This window comes from Phalacrocorax carbo, chromosome 1 (genome assembly GCF_963921805.1).
Source record: "Phalacrocorax carbo chromosome 1, bPhaCar2.1, whole genome shotgun sequence".
NCBI classification, from domain to species: domain Eukaryota; kingdom Metazoa; phylum Chordata; class Aves; order Suliformes; family Phalacrocoracidae; genus Phalacrocorax; species Phalacrocorax carbo.
The window spans coordinates 171,660,797-171,686,712 of NC_087513.1; the positions used below are offsets into that span (position 1 = coordinate 171,660,797).

Below are 25,916 nucleotides of genomic sequence, written 5' to 3' on the forward strand. Positions count from 1 at the left end.
AAAGTACCCTAACCTTCAAGCTTGTTAAATATTCTAATATAGATATCCTTCACTTTTTCTTGTTGCTTATTTATTATAAGGTCCTTAAATATGGAGGTAGCAAAATAATAAGAATCTGGAAACATCTGCATTGCTAGACTTGCTCAAAAAAATATATTTGGTTTTGATTGTGAAAGGTAACAGTAGGGAAAAAACTGAGATCACTCCCTGCTTCTATCTATTTTCTAGCATAGGGATAAGGCTTCATGGTTGGAAACTGGAAGAAGCTGGTTCAGATCCCATAATGCAGAAGGGAGTAAACGTAGATTTCCCACCTTCTAAGTAAAAGCTGAAGGTACTGGATAAAAGATGACTGCCTGTCCTCTCTGTTTTCATTAGAAATCAAAATTGAAATTTGTAAATATTCTCTGATTAATTGAAACTTTATTTTTTTTTTACAAAAAAATACCAAGACTAGTGGAAATAACCTTTTCATGTTTAGAAAAGTATAATAATCCAAAGTACTGTGACCTAATTCTACAAGCCTTAAAAGAGAAACTTCATGTTTAACTAGTGAAAACCCCTTCAAATCAGAATGACTTAACTATACATTCAAGATTTTGCAGTGCAATGTTTTGTGGAGAGACAGTTATAGTTAATTCACGACTGCTGCATTGCTTGCCAGTAACTTCAACATTGCATGTCTTAATTTTCAAAATATAGTCCTGCTAGAGGTACTGTGTTCTCAGAATTATTAGAAGCAGATTGCTTAATATACTTATTTGTATATATTTGTTTTACATGTATTTATATTAAGCTGTCCATAGGTTTTATAGTTCTGTGCATTAATACACATATGAAGTCAATGCGCATAGGAATAAAATTATTGCAGCAAAATAAAAGGACATCATAGACCAGAGTGGATGGTTTAGCTTAGTGGTTGAAAAAGGTGGGTTGATTTTTGGGGGGGTTTTTTTTTGGTGGTTTTTTTTTTTGTTTCGGTGGGTTATTTTAGTAGATTGTGTTCCAGTAGCAGAACATCGGTAGTTTGTGGTCTTAAAAAGGTGGATACCTCAGATTATCAATGTGAATCATTTTAAGCGTGTTTGTAAGCCTCTTACCCAGTTTGCCTTATAGCTGTATTTACTTCCTATGTTTCCTGACTTTTGAGCATTAAAGAAAATAAATCTGGTAATATGTTTGATCTTTCTGCAAGACTCTTGTTGCAGTCAGGCTGGCACACATAGAGATAATAAATAAATAATCCTTGGTTTCTGTTACAACTGCAGTAGACTTAGTTAACTCCTGGAATTTTACCTAAGGATGTAAATTGTGCTTCCTTTACTAGTATTCTCTAGCAATAGTGAACTGTGCCTTTTTATACCTCCATCAACTGTAAATATTTCCTGACACTTGTTTGGATGTATCTTGGGAGGAAGAAATTAATTGAAAATATTCAAGGGGAAAAAAATTCCCTTTATATTTCCTTTCATTTTGACATGAACAGAAGCATGTGTTTGAATTTTATCTTGTGTTCAGATCTCTAATCCTTGTTTTGTATTATTAAATATATCACTGTCAAAACATAATAACTTAATTATAAAATATACTAAACAGGTGACCGAATGAATTTCACAGGAGCTGCTAGACCGATTTCTCCAGCAGGAAAATCAGACATGTCATCAAAACACAGGGCTGACTGCAGGTCACCCAAGCTTGATGTCCGAATTAACAGAGCTGCTGCTGACCAGAAGAAACCCAGGAATACAGAAGGCTTATCTGCCAGTGAGTCTCTCTTGCTGAAATCAGATGCTGCAAAATTGCGGTCAGACTCTCACAGCAGGTCTTTGTCTCCAAATCATAACACTTTGCAAACACTAAAAACTGATGGAAGAACAACTACTGGTCTGAGAGCTGAATCTCCAGGGCCAGGAACCCGGTCGTCTTCTCCAAAGACAAAGACACTTACAACCGTTAGATCTGGTGCTAGTTCTCCACGGTCCTCATCACCCCATGACAAAACTCTACCTCAGAAAGCCTCATCCCCTGTGAAAACAAAGCTTGATCCTCCTCGAGAACGCTCCAAATCAGATTCTTACACATTAGATCCAGACACCCTTCGCAAAAAGAAAGTACCTCTAACGGAACCCTTAAGGGGGAGGTCCACTTCACCCAAACCAAAAATTATTGCAAAAGATGGAAAACCTGTTACAGAAACTGAAAATAGAGCTCCTTCCCCTCATGTCGTACAAGAAAATCTTCACAGTGAGGTTGTTGAAGTATGTACTTCAAGTACTTTAAAGACTAACAGCATTACGGATAGCACCTGTGAAGACAGCACAGAATTCAGAAGTCTGGACGATGGTTCTAATAAAGTTCATTTCAGCATAGGAAAAGCACCACTGAAAGATGAGCAAGACATGAGAGCATCTCCGAAAGTGAGCCGTAAATGTGCTGGTAGGCACACAAGACCCAAAAAGGAAAAATCCAGCTTTCTTTTCAAAGGAGATGGCTCCAAGCCTGTAGAGCCTGCCAAGCAAGCAATGTCACCTTCTGTTGCAGAATGTGCTAGAGCTGTATTTGCTGCGTTTCTTTGGCATGAAGGGATAGTTCATGATGCTATGGCTTGTTCATCTTTTTTGAAGTTTAATCCAGACCTGTCCAAAGAGCATGCACCAATACGAAGCAGTCTCACTCAACAACCTGCAGAGGAAAAAGAAACGAAGTTGAAAAATAGACATTCATTGGAAATATCATCTGCTCTTAATATGTTCAACATCTCACCTCATGGACCAGATATATCTAAAATGGGGAGCATCAATAAAAACAAAGTCCTCTCAATGTTAAAAGAGCCACCTCTGCATGAAAAGTGTGAGGATGGAAAAACTGAAACTACCTCCTTTGAAACATCCAGTCATCACACAATGAAATCGAAGTCTCCTCTTCCATTAACACTGCAGCACCTGGTAGCTTTCTGGGAAGATATTTCTTTAGCAACTATTAAAGCAGCTTCCCAAAACATGATTTTTCCAAGTCCTGGTTCTTGCGCAGTGTTGAAGAAGAAGGAAAGTGACAAAGATAACAAGAAAACCAAAAAAGAGAAAAAGAAAAAAGAAAAGGTTGAGACTAGGCCGAGGGGAAATCTTTTTGGCGAGATGGCTCAGCTTGCAGTGGGAGGACCTGAAAAAGACACCATCTGTGAGTTGTGTGGAGAATCCCATCCATATCCAGTGACCTACCACATGAGACAAGCTCATCCAGGTAAGATTACATATTTTTAATTCCTATGTGCATCTATATAATATATTGCACATACACGTTTTGGTATTAGTTATTGTTATGAAAATACATCAGGCTGTCTTGTCTAGCATTATAACAGTTCACTATATAAGCAAAATTAAAACCTAGATGCACTTATGAATTGTTTAGATCCTTGTGCAAGTGATTTTAAGTAGTTATGTATTTTAAGTATCTGAGCTTTCAAAGATGCTGAAGAAAGTTGTTATAAACAAGGCCAAAACAATGAGATGACTTTACAGTAGCTCTTCAGACACATGCCATCTGTTACACTTTAGGACTTGAAACTCTGCTGAGAAAATTGGAAATAAAAGTATGAGAGTGGTTAATTAGAGTTTCTGAGTTGCCAAAAGTTTTCTATTACTATTCTGCTGTGAATAGTACAAAACTTTCATTTATCTGCTGTGCCAGCACTGGGTATCAGTGACTTGGTTGGTTTGGTTTGGTTTTGGTTTTGGTTAAAATGTGTCTTTAAAAAAAAAAATCCAGTTGGGCCATCTAGGCAATTTGTATGGTAAAATATAAACCCAGTCTGCTATTTTGTCTTTCTGTATTGATCCCTGAATTTTTTTTTCAGGAGTTTGTTTAATTTTAGGAAAACGAGGTAAATAGGTGCTAGCTGGGCATTATCTTAGGTAGTTGATTGAGTTCAGAAGATACATAAATTGTGTTTCCTTAGAAAAGGGATCACTAATAGAAGGGATCAGCTATAATATAGCTAGTAATAAGTAGCCTTGTTAAAGACAATAATTTCTGTGTTTTCTAGCTTGTAAATGTAACGGATTATTTTTCCAGATAGTGAAGTTCAGGCTGATATGTGTGCTTGTTTTAGCCCTGTGTACAAAGATAAAGCAACATTAAGAAGCCTTGTTATTCATCAATTATCAGTGCCCTGAATCTTTCTGAGAAACAGTAGTCAGCAAGGAATGCCCCTCATTGCCTTTTAAGCTTTGTTAGACAGAGGGTAGGTTTTTTATGTTTGTTAACTAATCGATGATGTTGGCTAACATATAATACTGACCTTACCATCACTTAACTGTCTGAATAAGGAGCTGTTGATACTTTAGAAGAGTTCATAATAAAAACTTGAAAACTAGAGTGTGTGTGGATTCTTTGAATACTGCTGGGACACATGGACATGCACCTTGCTTTTTAACCAGTTCAAAGATCCAGAAAAGGAGAAAATTGGGCCAGGAGAAGACAAGCATCTTCCTTCTCCCTCTCCATCCCTCTTTTACAGTAATAAATAATATGGTAATAATCCTTCTTTTGAAATAACTTTTTTTCATCTTTTTCCCCCATGTAGGTTGTGGCCGTTATGCAGGTGGCCAAGGTTATAATAGCATTGGGCACTTCTGTGGAGGATGGGCTGGTAATTGTGGTGATGGTGGTATCGGAGGAAGCACTTGGTATTTGGTTTGCGATCGATGCAGAGAGAAATATCTCCGTGAAAAGCAAGCAGCAGCAAGAGAGAAGGTATTTTCATCTTTCTCTCATATGTTTAGCTCTCTGTCTGCTTAATAATACTGTGTTTGCAACTCAAAAATAAGGTAGGGCCAGTTTAAAAAATTCAGAATTGCAGAATTTTGGAAGGTTTTGGAATATCCATTTATTTCACTGATAGACTTAAAATAATGATAGGCTTTGCTGATTATTTCTGGCCAGATTTCTTCCTTCAGACAGTACTGTTTTCAAATCTGTAAAGTAATTTTATTTTTTATCCCAATATAACTGTAGCTTAGGATGTGGTACCTAATTGTTTTAAAGTATAGGTCGGTTTATTTAACTTTGAATTGGTTTATTTGTTTACTGAAATATGAGTACTGTTTTAACTTTATATGTTTATAGTTTCTTTAGTGATCTTAATCATCCAGATCATTGGATACAGATGCCAAACACTGGGCAAACTAGAGCAATTTTTAATGCGAATAGTACAAAAGGTGTTCTTATATTGGTCTTCCATGACCAATTTCAAATTCTTCCTTAAAGTATACAAATATGTTGAGGTTTTAAGATAAGCAGAACAATGCTAATTTAAGTTTATTTTTGCAACTAAATTTGTTGACACTTTCTGCACACAAAATTCATCCTGAGGCAAACATCAAAACTTTCAGCTGTTTATTAAAATTCTGCAAAGTTATGAAAATAATAGAAGTGCCATTTTGTAGTAGAAAACATTTTATGTAGTATAAGTGACATTGTCAGCTTTTCCTGTGATGAAGTATCATTAAAATATACCTTTTTTAAAATTTCTCTAGATTAAACAATCTAGGAGAAAACCAATGCAAGTTAAGACTCCTCGTGCCTTGCCAACTATGGAAGCTCATCAAGTGATTAAAGCCAATGCACTGTATTTACTGTCACTGAGTAGTGCTGCTGAGCCCAGTATCCTTTGCTATCACCCTGCAAAAGCATTCCAGTCTCAACTTCCCAGTGTCAAAGAAGGAATTTCTGAAGACTTTCCCATTAAAATGCCATGTCTCTATCTACAGACTTTAGCAAGGTAATTAAAGGAAGTTCATGAATGTTGATTTTAATACCTATCTATTTATAGTGATGGATAAAAATACATATAAATTAACTAATTCTTACATAGAAAAATACATGTTTTCCTCATTCTTTGTGATCATTATTCTTCTTTCTCTTCTCTTTCCATGATCTTGTTCAATTTCTTAGATTGTATTTTCTCCAAGAGTCAAGTATACCCTGAATAGCTTTTGGGTGCTAAATATTTTTTAACAACAGCTTAGTTTCTGTCCAAGGAATTTAGATTTTCCTGAAGAGTTTAGCTTAGTGTGTTAGTGGCAGACATGTGTGGTACTTTTCTCTCTTCACAGTTAAAAATAGTAAGAAAGAGACAAGATGACTTGTGCTTATTTGGTATTTCTAAGTAGATTTCACTGTAGCATCTCATGTTTATGATGGATATGCATTTGGGCCTAAAATACATAATGGAAGTACCTAATGATAATACTAAAAGATAGCAAAGGGTGATCCCCACTTCCTGTTGCTTGAAAATGCCATTATTATTTTCCACTAACACCTGTAAGTCACAACCATCTTAAATGCATTAGGTGAGGAGTAAATGAATAGCATTGACTGGCTAAATATATCAGCAAAGGACTTTCCGTGTATGTGTGTGTTTCAGGAACTTGTAATCCTTAATCCTAATTTTGAAATCTAATTTGATGTAGGCATCATCATGAAAATTTTGTGGGGTACCAAGATGACAACCTCTTCCAGGATGAGATGAGGTACCTGCGCTCAACTTCAGTACCTGCACCATACATCTCAGTTACTCCTGATGCAAGCCCTAATGTCTTTGAAGAGCCAGAGAGTAACATGAAATCCATGCCCCCAAGGTACTTCCTTGTAATTCTAGGCACTATGTACAAATGCTAAAGCATTAGCATAACACCAATTTTTTAAAAAATAAAGGGGGGGGGGGGGGGGGGGGGGAGAAAGACATTGCTCTAGTTAAGTAGCTAAAGTATCAGATCAGTATCTGAAACGGCAGCAAAAAAAGCCAAAATCATACAATGCTGTAGTTAGAAAAACATCTTCAGTGTATCGTAGCATATCAGGTATATTTTTAACCACTAGCAATGCAAGTTTGCAAATTGCATTTGAAACTTTTAACTGTAATGCAAACCAATTGCTTCTCTCTGCAAAGGTCTTGGTTTTACAACCTAAATTTGAAAAAAAGATTGTTCAGAAATTGATAGGGACTCTTAGAATGCCTCAGGGAAATATATCCATAGTCCTTATTTCAGGCCTGCTTATTTACCCACTGAGACAAATACAATTTTTCCAGAATCTCCAGAACTGCAGAACTGAAGAAGTTACCTAAAGAACAATGATCCATAGTTGTTGCAACCATAGCTGTCGCCAGCTCCTTGAAAATTTAGGAATTCTTTTTCCCTGTATTTCTGTTCTTTAACACAATTGACTGTAGTGCAGATTTAACAACCTTTTTGAAAGGAAGTAGCTGTTACCCTCCCTTCATTATAAAGGGGAGTTTGAACAGGAGGGAATTTCCTTACCTTACATTTTTCAAAGCAAATGTTGCTCGTTCTTCCTGTGGGAATTTAAAATGTCACTGAAGAAATCACAAGTTAATGCTACCTAGGACCAAGAGTGCTAGATGGTTAGTCAGGTTAAGCCAGTTTCTTACCTCTTAAGTTTACTATGATCTAATTCAAGCAATTACAGAATTTTTTGTTTTGTCAGGGAAAACAAGGCTCTTACTGTTACTTAATGATAGTCTGGAATCAACTTAGATGCTGGGTGTTTTCAGATGTCAAACAGTGATTCCTCACATTATAATGAGGATGTAATGAAGAGAAAACTTGCTTTTAATCTGTTTTTATTTCAATCTGTTATATTTTATACTGACTGCAAAAACAGTTTATTGGAATACTACAATCTACAATATAGTCTTTTCAGAAATAGAACTTTTCTAACAAAACTCCTTAAGAGTGCATCGTATTGGTGTATTCCTTTATTAAAACTGTGGACACCATGGTCTCCTGAGGCCTATAGGGACAGCATAAGCTGGGAGTTCTTCTGCAGACTGTAAGAAGTCCACTGAAGGTAAGGAGTAAAACATGTCAGAGGCGTAGCCGTAGCAACTGAAAATTGGCTTTAAGGCTAATGATGTTAGAAAGTATTACTTCACAAAGTTCTAAATTTTAGTTGGCTTGCATATTAAAAATTCACTCCATAGATGTTTTCACGTGCATTCTCAAGGCAAATTTGGTCTGAAACTTCAATTCAGGCATGATCTGAATGTTTGTATCCTCTCTAAAAAAATTCCTAAATTCTTGGAATTTACCATGTACATCATTACATTTGTTTATAAAGCACTTGCATGCTTTTTCACCACGTATAATTCTAATACGTGTTCCTTCTTTTCCAGCATTTAAATTTAGGTACATAAGACAAACTTTCATGCAGTAGTAGCATTGTCATTATGAAATGCATGTGTCTTTATTTAATATTTATGTATAATTCAAGTATATATATTAGTTAATGGCTCTATAACTTCACTGATTTCTTTATAGTTTGGAAACCAGTCCAATAACGGATACAGATCTTGCGAAGCGTACAGTCTTTCAAAGATCATATTCAGTTGTTGCATCAGAATATGACAAACAGCACTCAATTTTGCCAGCACGTGTAAAGGCGATCCCTAGGAGACGAGTCAACAGTGGAGATGCAGGTAAGAGCACAGGCATCAGAAACAGTGAAAAAATAATCTAGGATGTGGCATTGGATTTGCAGTTCTTTGTGGAAACTGTAGACCAATATTTTTTCATAAATACATGCAAAGGCTTTTATTTCTGTTTATTAATAAAAATTAGCTGTTTATTAATTTGCCCAGGATTAGTTTAAGAACAGCTCAGGAATTACTGCCATTCTGAAATTTGTGGTGTACCTTTTGTGCTTGATTTAGAAGTTCAAGTGGTATTTTCTTTGAGTTGAATCATCATTTTATCTACGTTGCTTTTTTTAACACATTTTTCTCATAGAAAAAAATGATTAAAAAAATTAATTCTACAGTTGCTTTTTATTTTTACTGTGGCTATAAAATTAAAATGCTTAAAGAATCTAATGTATGCATATTTTTATGCTTTTGAATAGAAGTGGGGTCCTCTCTCCTGAGACATCCATCTCCTGAACTTTCTCGGTTAATCTCCGCCCACAGCTCTCTTTCCAAAGGAGAGAGAAATTTCCAGTGGCCAGTATTGGCATTTGTAATCCAGCATCATGATCTGGAAGGACTTGAAATAGCAATGAAACAAGCCTTACGGAAATCTGCTTGCCGAGTCTTTGCCATGGAGGTATTAATGTACTAATGGACCTTCTATGATTAAAATAAGATGTTTGTAAAATCTGTCTCAGAATTTTTTTTAAGAAATTTTATGTAGGTTAAAAAAAAATAAAAAGAAATTTTGTGATGTACAGTAAACCTATTCTAAAAGTTCGCTCATGTTATTAACTCTAAAAGTTATGAATACAGAAGTGTTGCCTGTAAACCACCTTCATACAAATACTGTTTTCTCCTCATTTGCTCAGCATCTTCCTGGTCTTACATGTCATTCCTTTTTCAAATCTTGGACTGAGTATTCTTTCTTTAGAATTGTTCTGGTGCTGGTAATATCTAGATGTTTTACAACTTCCTTCTGAGACAAGTGAATGCTACCCATTATGTAGACAGTGAATGAGCAACCAAAAGATCCATTAAAGATCAATTACTTCAATAAAAGCTGCAAGAGGCATCCTCATTGAGGCCATTTTTTTTAATTTCAGCTAAGCTTCAGTAGTTTCTTCTGAACTTGTATAGAGCATGGGTATTTGTCCAGTATATGTAGTGTGTGAAAGTATATTTTCTCAGATAAAGTAAAAAATACACCTGTACTCTTAAGCACCACCTGTCAAATTTCCAAATATCAACATGCAGAAGTATTGCAGCTTTTAGAAAAACGTAAGAATGTTACAATTTTTAAAAACTTTTTTTTTTTGGAAGCGGTTGAATTGTTCCGATTAATTCAGCCAGTGACAGAGACCAAAGAAGGAAATAAAATCTCAGCCTACAGAGTTCTAAATTAAAAAGCATCTTTACTTCATTAACCAATCTGAATAGTAAGGAGTGCTGCCACACCTCATCCTGTAACAATCTCTGAAAATACACAAGAACTTTGCTTTTTCATCCACAAAGCTTTTTGCAAATAACTTATTTTTGTGTGTGGTGTTTGTGAATTACTTTGCTTTGTCCACTTAGTACAGTTGTCACTTTAATACTGTTTTAGCTACAGAACGATGTGTCTTAGTTGAAGACCTCTGCATTATTATTCGTCTGTCCAAAAGCATCAGTGCACCTCCTTACATAAATGGTTTAAGAAACGGTTTTACTCCAGTTTTGCTTAACCAATTGGTAACTTCTTGTATGTATTTTATTTTAGGCTTTCAACTGGCTTCTTTGTAATGTCATTCAGACAACTTCTCTTCATGATATTTTATGGCATTTTGTGGCTTCCCTGACTCCTGCACCTGTAGAACCTGAAGAAGAGGAGGATGAAGAAAATAAATCAAATAAAGAAAATGCAGAACAAGTAAGGTTTAGCATTCCTTTCATAAATACAGTATCTCTGTTGGTTTTGTAGTCAGTTTAGAAATATTGGGGGGGGGGGGGGAATAAAACCACAAAAAACCCACCAAACACCAAAACCCTTAATCCTCTATCTGTGAAACAGAACCTTAATTATGAAAATTCTTAGTCTTAAATTGTAGTTGAACTCTATAGTCATAGAATAATTAATTTGTCTTCTAAAATCACCAACTTTTGTGTGATAATGACAGTCTTCTAATGCATTATATTTGTGAGTATTCATGGGTAGTAGGAGGAAAAAAAGCACAAGCACATTGCTAATCAGTAACAAAAATATGTACTGTTTGCTTTTTATTCTTCCTTTGCCCCCCTCAAAAATGAGAGAAAAGAGAAAATATTTTTCACAGAAGCTTTGTTGTTCAGTCTGCTTTCAGTGATTTATGAAAAATCTATAGTTAGTTCTGAAAATCTATAGTTAATTTATTTTTTATATATATATAATTATATATAAGTAATTATGTACACACTACAAATAGTTAATTTAGCGATCTAAGAAAAATCTATAGTTAGTTCGGAAAATGTAGCATGTAAAATGGTATAGTGTCTCATATCACTCTTCCAAAAGGTACCTTTGTAACAATCTCCTCCAGATTTAGCTCTGATTGAAAACATTATCATGTCCACAATGAATAGCTCAATAGCAGCTAGTGCCGCTAGTAAGCCAGGGTAATTTTTCTCACTTCAAATCTAATCTTGCTTTGCAATGAGAAGTTCCAAAATTAGTCTTTTCAGCATTGCAGCCCTGGTACATTGCTACAGTTGTTTACAAAGCAACAGTAGTCTTGTCCTAAATTTTATGTGGGATATCAACTTTTCCATGTTACTGTATCAACATGCAGATTTATAATTCTATTTACTTATTTTCAAGTGTTCCAAATTCTTGTATGTGTACATTAAAGCTGATTTGTAGTAGCTCTGTATTACATTCTGAATATTGTTTCTGTCCTTGGCTCTGACAATTTTCTGCATTTTAATAATTTCAGCTGCTACATCAAAAGCACTGCTAGAGTGAGGGAAATGTTCTCACTGGTCCATACGCTGGTCAGCCTCCAAAATAAGAACCTTTACTATATGAAAGAATAAACAAATATTGTCTTAGCTGTAGTTTGGATAATTACTGACTGAAAGGTAAAGATTAGAAAGGAATGTTAAAATATGCCACTTCAGCTCTGGTGGGAATGGTGCTTCTCTTTTGATATAATGAACAGGGAGGACTTAAAAAATTCCCCTTGGTCATTTGGCTAGAATGAATAATTTTACAGCATACAGGAAACTGGCAACAGTTTTCAGCTAATTTTTAAATATCACTCAAGTGATGTATATTCAGATCACAGCACCATCCTTCAGTAGTCTGATCATATGATAAAAGTACCCATTGAAATACACTGTACACCATATAATAAATCCAAGGCAGTTTGCTGCTTTTCCACAACTGGGATTTACTTCCTTCTGTGAAATATTTTTACGTATTCTTTTAATACACTGGGAGAGTATGAGAAATCCCAGTGATGAATTCTGTAAAAATGGGGGATGGGATCTAGAACCATATATGGTTTAACGCATAAGATGTAGGTTCAAGGGCAGTGTCTTTGCTAAAGCAAAACAAAATGCAAGAATTACTAAGCTGCAGAGACCGGGGGAGCAGGATGCTATCTGTGTAGATAGGAACCTTGCGGGGAAGGGGAATACCTAGGCTTTGACCTTTCTTTGAATAATGGATTATATTTAGCATAGAGTTCAGTCTCATGCCTCCTACTTCTTATGCCGAGTACACTTTACCACCTTACGTCCTCCAGGAAAATACAGAGAAATGCCTGGTTTGATGATTCTTGTCTAGGTAAGCAGGTGCCTAAAATTAATTTCAAATAAGACCATAGCATTTCTAGGCATTCAAGCAGTCGAGATCCATGGGAAATCGACTTTCAAGAATACAAGTAGACCATTTACGGGTTTAAAATAGTAAGTTTTAATCTGGCTTTGGCTGTATGTTGGGGGCATGTAGTTGGGTTCTGTGGTTCAAGCAGGATCAGATTTTCTTTTAAAAACGAAGTGGTCTAGAAGGCAGAGGAAACAGTTTATTTCCTTCATAGATCAGTCTTGTCCTGCCTTTTGAAATAGGATGCCACAATCAGTACCTCCTTTTCTTTCTCTGTTATTCTTCCCCATAACACACCTTGCTGACCTCCAACCTTCTTTGGTCCTCTGTCACTGCCTTCGTACCCACTGCCCAGTGGAACTTGGCTCCCAGTGCACAACCATTCTGATACTGACACATCTTAATGATTATTTTCACAGCTCTAATGAAATAAAGCACCTGATAACCTTCACTTAATTAGAAAGTTTGCTGCGATTGTTTTTTGCTTCTCAAATAAGTTGTAATATGGAATATGTTAATTTTCTAGAAGTTGGGGGGGCTTTTTTTGTTAAGTTATTACAATTTAATGTTTCACATGTTTAAATCATGAGAAATATCTGGTAGTATACTATTTCAAATATTTCAGATACTATTTCAGATATTTCAAATTCCTTGTTTGGTGTTCATGTATAACTTGATATTGTAAAAATTCTCTGACAGGAACTGCTTTGAAGTTCACATTCATTGTAGGATTGTTGCAGTTATTCTTAAATTAAATATCAGAAATGTTTTTATTTCATTTTATTCATTCTTTTTGCCTGAAAGCCTGCTAACATACAAATTGCTTTGCATCTTAGGAGAAAGACACAAGAGTATGTGAACATCCTCTGTCAGATATAGTGATTGCTGGTGAAGCAGCTCACCCATTACCCCACACTTTTCATCGCCTCCTCCAGACAATCTCTGATCTTATGATGTCTCTTCCCAGTGGTAGTGCATTACAGCAAATGGCCTTAAGGTAAGAACAAATTGAGAAAATTTTTAGAAGGCTGGAAGTGTTGTAACATTATAGATGAAAAGGTTTTGCAGTGTAGATGGGAAGTTTGAAACAACTTTAAGTGCCTGTGTGAAAAGGAGCATGTGTATCCTTATGCATAGGAAACATGTAAGAGATCTATGCATGTGTTTATACATATAAATACCAGTATAAAAGACTCTCTAGAGAAAAACGTATTTGCTCTTAAATTCTGTACTGTATCCTCTATGAAAAAATACATATTATTGAATAATATAGTAGTATCTGTGTATGTACGTGTATGTGTGTGTAAACGTTTTTGCTCAGAAATCTGTCAACTGAATAGTAACCTTAAACTGTTTGAATTTTTCCTGTGTATCTGTCTGAGACACAAAATGAATAATAATGATTCCATTCACTGTTCAAATTCTAAGAAAAGTTTACTCCTGCCTTCCCCACAAAGATGCATAGAAACACTTAAGATCCTGCATAAATTTGAAGTTAAAGGTTTATAGAAAACATTTGGAGAAGCAAAAATGTTATTAATAGCTTTGCTGATAGGTTATGTATTTTAAACAATATTCAAAATCCACTAAATGTGTTTTCAGGTGCTGGAGTCTCAAATTCAAACAATCTGATCACCAGTTCCTGCACCAGAGCAATGTTTTTCATCATATCAACAACATTTTGTCTAAATCTGATGATGGAGATAGTGAAGAGAGTTTTAGTATCAGTATTCAGTCCGGTTTTGAAGTCATGAATCAGGCAAGTATTACACCTCTCCCAAAAGCAGAGGTCAGTTGTGAACAGCCTGTACTTCCTATAATTGTTCCGTTTGATTTAAAACATCTTTTATTGCAATGTCATCTTTCCTTGAATATATCTCAGTTTGCGTTCTTGTTGCTGATATTCAGATTCTCATATTTAGCTTTAGAGGTTCAGATATTGTCCTTTAGCCTGTATATTACACAAACCTAAATTGTGGAGCAGTGCTTCTAAGCATTTGTTTCAAGTAAAGTGTTTGGGGATCTCTAATAGTCCATATAGTTAGTTTATTTGGTTCATTGGCCTAGTTCATTTTTTCAGTGCTGTGTATTTCCAGTTCTTACTTGCTTATATCTTTTTTTTTTCTTCTGTTATTCTGAAGAGTACAAATAAGTACTCCTAATGAATATCTTTAATGTGTTTTCTTCCAATTATTCGTATATTTAGGCATTTACTAATATATTCTGCTGTTAGCTGTTAATATTTCCTTTGGGTTAAACGGCTGAATAATTCAAATCTATAAATGACAACCAACTTCTTTATTTCAGAGAAAATATTCCTCAGAGCGGATATGTCTGAATTAATTTTAAAATTTTAAATAATGCCTGTATTTGGGCTTGGTTTCAGATATTTTAAATGGTCTCACTTGTTTTCACAGGAACTGTGTATAGTGGTTTGTCTAAAAGACCTAACCAGCATTGTTGACATTAAAACTTCAAGCCGACCTGCCATGATTGGGAGCTTAACAGATGGATCTACAGAAACATTCTGGGAGTCAGGAGATGAAGATAAAAACAAAACTAAAAACATCACAATTAACTGTGTAAAAGGAATCAATGCACGTTATGTGTGTGTTCATGTAGACAATTCCAGAGATCTTGGGGTAAGAAGAAAATGAAATTGCGTGTCTTTCATTAAAGGTGCATAGTCAAGAGTTACATAAGAGTTATATATATTCATTAATCAAGAACCACTGTTTCTTTGTCCAGTTCAGTTTGTAATTCTAATTCAGAAGCTCACATCTCAAAGTAAAATTTCTAATTCCTGTGGTTTTGAAGGCAGTACCTAATACGATCGGACCAATTCAACTGAATTTGCATGAACCTTTGACAGGGAAACTTAATTCTTAGTGGCATGTTCAGATAAAGAGTTTTCATAAAATCCAAACTATTATCTAGACTTCTGACTACCACAATGTACAACTGTCTGCTGTGTCCCACCTTCAAATTTCTACCTTTTCACCTCAGTTTGTCTTATGTGGAGTAATAATACTTTGTAAAACACAGAACTGTTAAATATAGGAAAATTCTAACATGGTTAATTTAACTACCTTGAGCTACTGTAATAATGCGGATGCTCAGTTATGGCCTATTTCTGAACTGTAGCACCTTGCCGGAAAGACAACCTTTTCACTTACTACATTCATGTTTATTGATCTGTACAGTAATGTTATAAATATATCTTCATTTCAACTACAGGTTTTCGTACAAGGAGCAAATTTATTTAGTTCTTGAGAGCTTTGCTTTGGAATTCTTTGTCCTTGGCTTTGATCACTTTTAAAATTTTTTTTCAAAATGAAACAACTTGTCTCTCTCTTATGTACGTGCTCTCCTAATATGGAAGAAATAGTCAGAATGGTCCTCAGTTGAAGTATTTTGTTCTTATTTTGCTTGTCTGTTACAGAACAAAGTAACTTCAATGACCTTCCTAACTGGCAAGGCAGTAGAAGATCTCTGCAGAATAAAGCAGGTAAACATTTTAACAGTTGACATTGAAAAATTGCTGTCATTTTTTGGCTGTGTATACCAGAGGTCCAACAAACTCTTCGGTTTCTTTTAGGGGTACTTACGTCAGAATATACCAGAAATAATTGCATTAAGTAGTATCACATGTTCTTAGATATTCTGATGCCTGGCTTCTTAGCGTTGCACTGTCATTGCCTTATCTGCTTCACAGAATCATTTTGCATTAGAGGAAGCAGCTTAAGAGTGAGGAGCAGTAGAACACTGTGAGAGGAGAAAAATTATTTACCCTCAGCCCGAATTTTTCTAGTTACATGGTCTAATATGTGTTTATAGCACACCTTTTACCGTGCCATTTTAGTTCTTAACTTCAGGTAGCTGAAGACTTCTGTCCAGAGACTCGAAGTTCAGAATGATATTCAGTCTTTCTACTTCTGTTGCTAAGCCAAATGATAGAGGCATGGTTTTTACACAGAGAACAATGTTTTGTATTTTGACACTGATGTGACCCATGAAAGATATTTAAGGCTTCAAGGCGGCAGTTACCATTTGGGGCTCAAAGCTTAATTATTTGGATTATTGACAGTCAGTAGTAAATTTGTTCAAGAAGAAGCATTGTCTTACTACAGAGGAGTGGTTTGCTTTTCTTTACTTCTTATCCTTAGAGACCATTTAAGGCAAAGATACGTCTCCAAAAGATGTTGCAAATCTGAAAAGTCTTGTATGCTGCAGCACAGTTCAATGCAGACACTGAGAATTAGTGTAGAAATGGGAAAAAACAAATACCAGCTTGATTATAAATGAGCCTTTGGGTTCCATGGATGTGAGAGCGTGCTCACTTGGCTCAGGGCCAGGTGTAATTTAGGCCCACTCAGGTTGCTCTGAGCAATGGTGTGAGGCACTGCACCCTATTGGTTTTTATCTTCCAGTAATGACATCATAGTTTAAATCATATCACGCTAATTACATTCTGTTTTAAAGCATATTTCTTTTAAAATAAACTTAATTTGATATAGTTCACCCATCTTTTTTACAATTTTTGTCTTGTGTCTCTTGATAAGGTTATCAGACATTGAATTCCACAAAGTTAAGATTTCTTTGTGTGAATAGGGATGGAATAACTTAAGTACTGATAACAGTGTGTTATATTTTCAGGTAAATCATATCTTTTTAATGTTTTTTTATGGGTTTTTCTATTCTTTAATTAAAAGTAGTGAGCAAATATTCATTCAAAGTGGGTTTTTTAATATGTGAACTGTTGCTTAGAGAATAAAAGAGATAGCCCACTATTTTTAATAGGCTTTAAAGACAGTAAATGGGCATATGTAATTTTATTGATGTTTAAGAATTTTTTATATCTGAAATCACAAATTTGAATATTTTTATAATTAAGCACGTTAGTCTTACTGTTCAGAATGAAAATGTCATAGCAAATACTGTATTAGTTCCAGTGATAGAGGTAGGTGACTTTTTATTTGATGTAATGTCAGTTCCCACCTTTATATTCCTGTTTAATAGGTAGACTTGGATTCAAGACATATTGGCTGGGTAACAAGTGAGCTTCCTGGGGGTGATAATCACATCATCAAAATTGAATTGAAGGGTCCAGAGAACACGCTAAGAGTTCGACAAGTGAAAATTCTTGGATGGAAAGATGGTGAAAGCATTAAAATAGCAGGCCAGATTTCTGCAAGTGTAGCTCAACAAAGAAACTGTGAATCTGAGACACTGCGAGTATTCCGACTTATTACATCCCAGGTGGGTTTTAATGATGTGTTATACAGTGAAAGTTACTATAAATTGTAGACTTTCAGTGCCTTTTGTTTTAATGTAAAATGTCACATATGCACAAATTTGTCTTTGAGATAAGCTAATTGTCACTGTCTTTCTTCCAGGTATTTGGAAAACTCATCTCTGGTGATGCTGAGCCAACCCCAGAACAAGAAGAAAAAGCACTCTTGTCTTCCCCAGAAGGAGAAGAAAAAGTACACAATGTATTTATTTGTATTCTATCAATAATACTTTGCTGAAAAAATTATCCAGGATGATTTTCAGTATTTGTCCTATGTCTTATGCTACATAATTTTCAGACCAAAACAGAAGTAAAATGTCACAATTGGTTTTTTTTTTAATTGTCATTGGTTTTTATTAGTAAATTATAATTGGAGCATATGTGTCTAATGGAAATATTGTAGCAATGGTGGCACAGATTATGCCAACAGTTACAGAAGTACTCAATATCTGCAGTAATCGTCAACCCGAAAGTCCTTCTTGCCTAATATCTTGTGCCTTGAGAGGGGCTCTGTTGATGTTATGAGAAAAAGTATTAAGAAACCGCACTAGTGTCCTTTTACCAAGTTTACTCTCCTGTCTTCCAGCAAGGATTAGTTTAAGTGTTCCTGAGAAGGTCACTGTATCTGGACTGTCAGGTTTAATAGCCAAAATTGGACTGTCCTCAATGAAAGTAATTTTGTTTTTCAGATGATATGTGGTTTTGCTCTAGCCAGTACCCTGTGGCAATAAGTTCCATTACTGAATTATTCATTTTGTAAAAGTGTCTTTTTTCTCACACCTGCTGTGTGGTAACTTAATTGTGTGTTCCCTGTTTCTTTTACTGTGAAATATATAAACTGAATATATTCTGTGCACTGCTTTACAAAGATTTAATCAGTGATTGTATTAAGCTACATGAGAGGCTGAATCTTGGATAATTATACTTGTTTATTGATTATTTTATTTCATGCTCAAATTTCCTCTTATAAAGAGAAAGTAAATAAATCTAAGAGATATTTACTAAACATAGTTAAATTTATCTTGCTTATATATCTTACTTCTCCATAACAAAAAGCTACAAACTTTGTTCTACAAGTTTGTTGATATTTCAAGATAACCACTACAGTAATTAGCAAATGTTCGTTAAATTCTTGATCTAACATTAAATATGCTTTCTATGAAGGCAACATCAGATGCAGACCTGAAGGAGCACATGGTAGGAATCATATTCAGCCGGAGCAAATTGACAAATTTGCAGAAGCAGGTTTGTTCATTCTGAAATGCTCTGAGGATTAAGTGTTTGTGTGTTTTTTAAATATGTTGATTTTCAGTGAATATAGTACTTTTTACCTGACACCTTCAGTTCCTCTGTTCTTTATAATCAAATTTTGGTTTACATTTTAAATTGTGTGTGTGTTTTATATGAAAAATCTGCTGAAATTGACGCTGAAAAAATCCATTGTAATAGGATAAAAACACCTATCCTGTTAGACTCAATTTTAAAAGAAAGGTTTTGGAATTGAGTAGTACTTGCTTCCTGATAATGGCAAAATATTAGACCCTCTCAAGTTTCTAGGACAGGTTCAGTGACAGAATTTCAGTTCTTAGTTTTGCATGTTTTCTCCCCATTTCTGTCATCAAAAAGTATTTAGGTTGCATGAAGTTTAATCCTAAAATGGTAATCAGTGCATAGATTCTTAAATGATTCTTTCCTGCAGTCAAAGTTTGGGTTTGTGGTTTTCTTACTTACCTTTGTTCTTCTTAACATAAAGCAGTAGTTAGAGTATGTTTTTTCTTTTTCTTTTGAAGACACTATTTTTTTAATATACCAACTAAAGCATCTTTTATATTATCTTTATTACACCTATCATGAGACAAATGTTGCCGTAAAGATTTTCACAGTAACACAAGAGGTATAAGGTTCATTTTGAAGTTTGTTAGATTAGTAACTCATACAGAATCTACTTTTTTGTCGCCCATTTAGCAAACTTTAAAATCTTTTAAATAGGCTTTTTAACATGCTATTGGTAAAATGAAAACATGGCTTCTAAAATTTTTAAGCTTCCTGAATAGTAAACTAAACAAGACACTAAGTCTTCTAATATGTTTCTTTTGTGGGTGTTGAGTAAATGTATTTCTTTGGGGTTTGTGGGGTTGCTTTTTGGTTTGGTTTTATTTGGGGGGGCATTCCATGCATTCCATGTAAAAAGCTAATTAAAAGACAGGAACTACAATAAAACAAGATTTATTTCTATGAAACTTTCCAACAAATTCAGTATTGAATCTAAATCTTAATTTTAAAGAATTTTATCTGATCTTTACTCTAAATTTAAATTTTATTCTTCATTTGAATTTGTGTTGAAAAGTAATTTAAGCACAGGCCAAATTTCACAGGCTTTCCATTTTAGTCATAGTTGCGAAGGTACATAAAACATAATCTCTTTCACTTTCTAAAGGTTTCTAAGAGTTACTGTGCATTTGGATTCTATTTGGATAGGTATGTGCTCATATAGTCCAGGCCATACGAATGGAAGCAACCCGTGTGCGTGAAGAATGGGAGCATGCCATCTCTAGCAAAGAGAACGCCAACTCACAGCCTAACGATGAAGATGCTTCTTCTGACGCTTATTGCTTTGAGCTGCTGTCAATGGTTCTGGCACTGAGCGGTTCCAATGTAGGCCGGCAGTACCTGGCTCAGCAGCTGACTCTGCTCCAGGATCTCTTCTCGTTACTACACACTGCTTCTCCCAGGGTGCAGAGACAGGTGAGTGCTAACTGTTCCTTGTCTATCTTGGTATTCCTAGAAAAAAGTACATGATAGTATAATACATATTTGAACTTAATTTTTTTTGTGAAATGTAATTTTGTGTTTTCACTTCACAAATGCTTTCCCAGTCATACTCCGATCATCCCTATATTCCACATAGGGAATAACTGTAAATAAAGCAACTAATTTTGTTATTGCAATCACGAGGAGAGGGTAAATAGAAATTTATGAACATTTGAAAACAAATTACAGAATCTCTTTTTGGAATTTAAGTGTCAGTTGGGTTGTTTGGTTTGTTTGTTTTTATTTTCAGTTCTTCAGTGGGGATAAAACGATGAAGTTTGTGTTTGATACAAATACATATAAACCCCAGCAACACCACAACTGACTGTATAAAACTATTTGCAGGAAGTACAAACATTGTTGAAGGCTATAGTTATTAAAATGAAATAAACTCACTTTTGAGTAAGTTTTTCACACATTGTCTCCAAGAGAGAGAACAGAGGTGTAGGAACCCAAAACTGCTTAAATAACACTTCTGTCATCATGAACCTAAATCAGCAAACTATTCTGAAATGCCTTTGAGTAATAACACTGTTCACCTCTCTTGTCCTTATTCTGAAGGATTTTGGCTAGGGCAGGATAAATTGTTTCTCAGACCGTACATCAAAGGGACATACAGTTTGCTTGGCAGGGGTTGTTGCTGAAATGCAGTAGGATGCGCAAGAGCAATTAGTCATTTTGTGTGTCCTAACAGGAGTCTTTAACATAAGCACACGGCCTTTGTTTTGGAGTGATCTTGCAAAGGGTGCTTCAGTGAACCTTACTTCACAGTAACCCAGTTGCTCATGTTTTCAACAGATTCGTCCATGTCCTGTTATGTATGTTCAGTATGTAAGGTATTTCCTTTGTTGCAATGACTAAGAATTCTTTTTTAAGACGAAAGTTCAGGTTCTGAAGTTGGCACTGCGTTGTGACTAGAAATACTTAAATTTTAGACCAGTGTCATGTATTACATTCCAAAAAAAGAGACTTCTTAAATTTCATGTATTGCATTTGTCTACTTTATAGATAAAGGTCAGCATTGTCCGGAATTATTACATAGAATTGCAAGAATCAGAAGTGCTCCTTTTAAATATCAGAGCCATTAACTTCACATTTCTTAAATGTACGAAGTTTAAAAGCTGGTTTATTTATTTACTGCAAATAAGAATTCTGTATAAACAGTAGTTAAGTTTTCAGGTGTGGAAGGAAGCTAGTGAGGTGACTGCTTATTTTTTCAGTAAGATGTCATGTCACTTCATAGTGGGGAAAGGGTCTGAGAGCGCTACACAGTTACCCCTATTTGTATGTTCTGCATGTGCTCCAAATCTTGGCAAATATTTGGATGATTTGAGGAGTCGTCAGTAATTCTTGCCCTCTTAATATCATGTTTGACCTCAGGGCACAGTGACAGCTATAATTGTGGGATAACTAATGACTGTCTTGCTAAAACATCATAACAGATGACACAGAGACTTTACTGGTTAAAATTAAACCTTGAAAGGGTCGAGCATGGTTGAAATGTCTGTCAAATGGACAGGACCTAAAAATACAGTGTGTGTTGGGTATTTCATATTATGCATATATAATGCCCATATAGCCTACATAGGTAAGATCAGAGGTTTTTAATTAGCAGTGTGTGTTATTGATCTGGCGTGAGTCCTTAGCATCTTTGCCTTACACTCAGGCTATGAGTGTAATAGTGTGTAACTAGACAATTCCTTTCTACTCTTGGTATCCTCAGCTAGAGCTTTAATATCTGTTTCTTTCTGAACTTGAATGTTGTCTGAGTAGATGTGTGTTTATATGCACATAATATAACGTGTAGACATATAAAGTATTTGCTTTAGTACAGTGAATGCACTAGCTTGTTGTCACTAGCTGGTACGCCCTCTCTAGATGGATTTTTGGTTCCTGTTTCAGTTTTTATGTCTCATACTCTCTACTTTTCTACTTCCAATTTTCTGACCTGTTACAATGTCACTCTCAAACTTGCCTGGAGGCAGATACTGCCCCATGTAGTAATTCTGATATATTGCAGATATGCAAAATACTGTTGGGTTTTATGTTGCTTTGGTTTTTTTTTTTTTTCTTAAAATATAAACAGTTTTTCCAGAGAATATTGAAGGCTTGAGAAATTAGATACAAAATGTTAACTCCTTAAGCCTTCATACATCCTGGTTTTGACCAAACTTTGCATGGTACAGTCAATTTCAACCCCAGTTCCACCAGCTGGTTAGGCTGAAGGATATAATGTCAAGAAGCTCCTGTTAGATCCAGCACAATTGGCATAGATTTCCTTTTCAAAAAATTTCAGTTAGAATATCGCAAGGAGAACTAAAGGAGGAGAAAAAGAGTATCATGGAAGAGATTCATGATTTTCAGTACCTCGAGGCAAGTACTTTTGTTTTCAGAAGTGTAAAGTGTCTCTAGCTGTTCTGCTACAGAGATCTAAAGATTATATACAAAGTGGGTAACGTGTCTGTAACATGCAAGCAAATCAGAGTTGTAAGAAAAATCTGTATCACTGTTATAAGTCCAGTACCAAGCATATTTTTATTATTATATGAAGACTAAGTTTTGTTTGAATTAGATTGGTTCTGGACTTTTCAGCCTGTCCCACTGAGTATATTAATAAACACTTCAAAGCAAGATAGCAACCTTACAGAATTTCTTACAGGTGTGATTTAAGTACAGCAAGTAGATTCAGTCCTTCTTACTGAAATAACTTGTGAGGAAGAAAAGACTTTATTTTATTTTACTTGAAAACTCCAGCTGTCTTGGTAAGAGTTGTGGTGGTCTGATTTTTTTTTTTTTTTTTCCCCCAGGTAACATCGTTACTAAGACGTGTTTTGCCTGAGGTAACCCCTAGTCGCCTGGCTAGTATTATAGGAGTGAAGTCTCTTCCACCAGCAGATATAAGCGATATCATTCACTCAACAGAAAAAGGAGACTGGAATAAACTAGGTATCTTAGACATGTTTTTGGGATGCATTGCCAAAGCTCTCACTGTACAGCTAAAAGCCAAAGGAACCACTATAACAGGGACAGCTGGCACTACGGCAGGCAAAGGAGTTACTACAGTCACACTTCCAATGATCTTCAATTCCAGGTTTGTTTAAAAATACATAGATGTTCTCGAGCTAAAGGCAAAAGATAATTACATTCTTTGAAGTCAGTTATGTTGTCTTTATAATCTTTGTTTTATAAACAGAAAAATATCATACAACACACTGACAGTATGAGTCCTGTTATTAGTGAGTTCGTTTTTTTTAAAAAAACAAAACAAAAAATCCCCCACAACCTACCATATGCTGAATATGTACACTATTTCTTTGTAATAGATTTTGACAAATAGTAACTAATTACTTGAATTTATTGCGTGTATTACCATATGTCCTTTGCAGCTATATTCGGCGAGGTGAAAGCCACTGGTGGATGAAGGGTTCAACACCTACCCAGATTTCAGAGATCATTATTAAACTCATTAAAGACATGGCAGCAGTAAGTTTCTATCCTTTAAATGTGTGGTGGGTATTCAAATATTTTGGATAACAAAGAGTACATCTTTTTGTTACTTTCTATTAGTTAATATTGGGTTGGGCTGTTAAATATGAGCTGGTCTCAGGAGTCTTCTGGGTAGAGCAGAGTCTTCTGCCTAGGAGCAGTAGGAACTGAGCTCTGATTTTGCTAAACAGAAATCCAGTTTTGAAATCATTTTTTAAATAAGTCACTTGTGCCAGAAATTTAAGAAGTAAATAATAATAATTGTATATCATTTTTGACATTGTGAACTTAGAAGCCTTAGGTTTTTTACAGTCTTGAGCACTCAGAACTCCAGCTGAAAAGTACAAAGTGTCTGTGGAGTAAGATAATAGCTCTGTTTTCACATACCTGTATGTAGATTTTTGTATGTGGAGTTTCTGGTTAAGACTGCATATTAAGACTGGCTCCTTTCAGTCTTACTGAAATCTACGTTTATATAAATCTACATTTATAGTTGTTTATTACTTTAACCATCTGGGCTGAAATTGTCTATAGTTGTATCTGCTTCAGACAAGTTTTTTGGCATAAGAATTTGATGAAAAGTGATTCGGCTATTTCCCAGAAACAATACTGGCAAAAGACCCCACCATTTTCTATGTGTTCTGTTGGGAGGTTGGGGTTTTTTTCTTCAATTCTATACCTATTTCAGTGCGATGCTCTGAATGACTCAGGTTTTCCTCTGTGATTACCCTTTGAAAGCTGTATCAGTATGTTCAGCTTGAGTCCTATTTTCTAAACCATTCACTGTGCTTAGAATAAGGAGATCCCTTCTCAAAGTTGGAGCTAGATCGGAATTCTCTGCAATTGCCACTGTTGATTCTGACCACAAGATTTCAGATTCTCACAATTCATCTTTAGTTAAGAGTTAAAATGAAAGCGTGCCTCATCCCTCAGCAGTGCTGGTCCATGCATAAAATCATCACTTAGTATTTGTTGCAGTTGTTCCAGTGGCTAGAGGGTAAAGGTCTGTTGTAGGTACCACTGTGATTCCACATGGTGGTTTTTTGTTGCTGCTTGTTTTATCAACACTTTAGCAAATGGCATATGAAAACTAGGACCAAAAAAAGTGGCAGTTGTAAAGACAAGTACTCAGAAAACAGTAAATGCCAGGATTAACATGGTGCCCCTGTATGTATATGCCCATATGTTTTTCTTACCCACCCCACTTCTTCCAGTGTATAAGATGCAACATATATTGGGAATGAATTGAGGGGCAGAGGATGGAAGTAATTTGTTAAAGATTATATTTTTTAAGGGTTGTTGCCAGTATCATATGTAGCCGTTGTTGGTAGGTATGCTTTTGGTAAGTGGGAAAACATTAGGGAAGTAGTAGGTTCTCTTCTGCAGCATTTTTAAATAGTACTGGGCAAGTCTTTTCAAGCAAACTATGTGGTCCTTGTTTTATGGGATTCTGGCTCCTGTGTTAATGGGAGAACCTGTCCCTTAATGAACAGCCGATCAAAACTAAGCTGAGCCCAGACGTTTGCCAGGAAAAAAAGAATGAGATCAGTAGAAACAGAAAATGGCTAGAATCAGATGCTTGTAATTTTGTCTAAGCAGCTCCTCTAGCCATTCAAGACCTTCATCCATGAAACTGTTGCATTCGTTTGCTAATATCTGGTTCTCCACAACCAATGCAGAAATTAGTAGGGAAGTTCTTAAAGCTCTGGAGTCAGATATGGCAACTTGCATGCATATCCAGAGTATGCTAGGCTCCATCTCCAACATACCTGATAGTTTTCCAATAGCGCTGGGTGTTGGGTATACTGCTGTGGGTCTTGGATTCTCTTGTTTAAGCCATTCTACTTGGAATGAATAAATAACTATTTATTATATTATTATATATATTATTTTATATATATTTTTATATATTATATAATTTATTATAAACAAGAAAGGGATCAAGTCAGTCAGATAAACTGTAGTCCTCTCAGATGTGGATATAAATCCCTCATTCAGTAGAT

At 35.3% G+C, this 25,916-nt stretch overlaps 1 protein-coding gene across 1 annotated transcript in view; it reads left to right on the forward strand.

Moving 5' to 3' along the window:
* MYCBP2 (MYC binding protein 2) overlaps positions 1 to 25,916 on the forward strand; it is a 209,398-nt gene that overhangs the window by 168,065 nt on the left and 15,417 nt on the right. Inside the window, exons 56-72 of the mRNA XM_064447372.1 lie at positions 1,597 to 3,240; positions 4,583 to 4,752; positions 5,535 to 5,779; positions 6,471 to 6,638; positions 8,340 to 8,497; positions 8,920 to 9,119; positions 10,242 to 10,391; positions 13,160 to 13,320; positions 13,926 to 14,082; positions 14,741 to 14,965; positions 15,766 to 15,831; positions 17,343 to 17,582; positions 17,720 to 17,818; positions 18,781 to 18,861; positions 20,095 to 20,361; positions 23,235 to 23,518; positions 23,814 to 23,910. Of these exons, the coding sequence (XP_064303442.1) occupies positions 1,597 to 3,240; positions 4,583 to 4,752; positions 5,535 to 5,779; positions 6,471 to 6,638; positions 8,340 to 8,497; positions 8,920 to 9,119; positions 10,242 to 10,391; positions 13,160 to 13,320; positions 13,926 to 14,082; positions 14,741 to 14,965; positions 15,766 to 15,831; positions 17,343 to 17,582; positions 17,720 to 17,818; positions 18,781 to 18,861; positions 20,095 to 20,361; positions 23,235 to 23,518; positions 23,814 to 23,910 (4,412 nt within the window). The remainder of the gene's footprint in view (positions 1 to 1,596; positions 3,241 to 4,582; positions 4,753 to 5,534; positions 5,780 to 6,470; positions 6,639 to 8,339; positions 8,498 to 8,919; positions 9,120 to 10,241; positions 10,392 to 13,159; positions 13,321 to 13,925; positions 14,083 to 14,740; positions 14,966 to 15,765; positions 15,832 to 17,342; positions 17,583 to 17,719; positions 17,819 to 18,780; positions 18,862 to 20,094; positions 20,362 to 23,234; positions 23,519 to 23,813; positions 23,911 to 25,916) is intronic.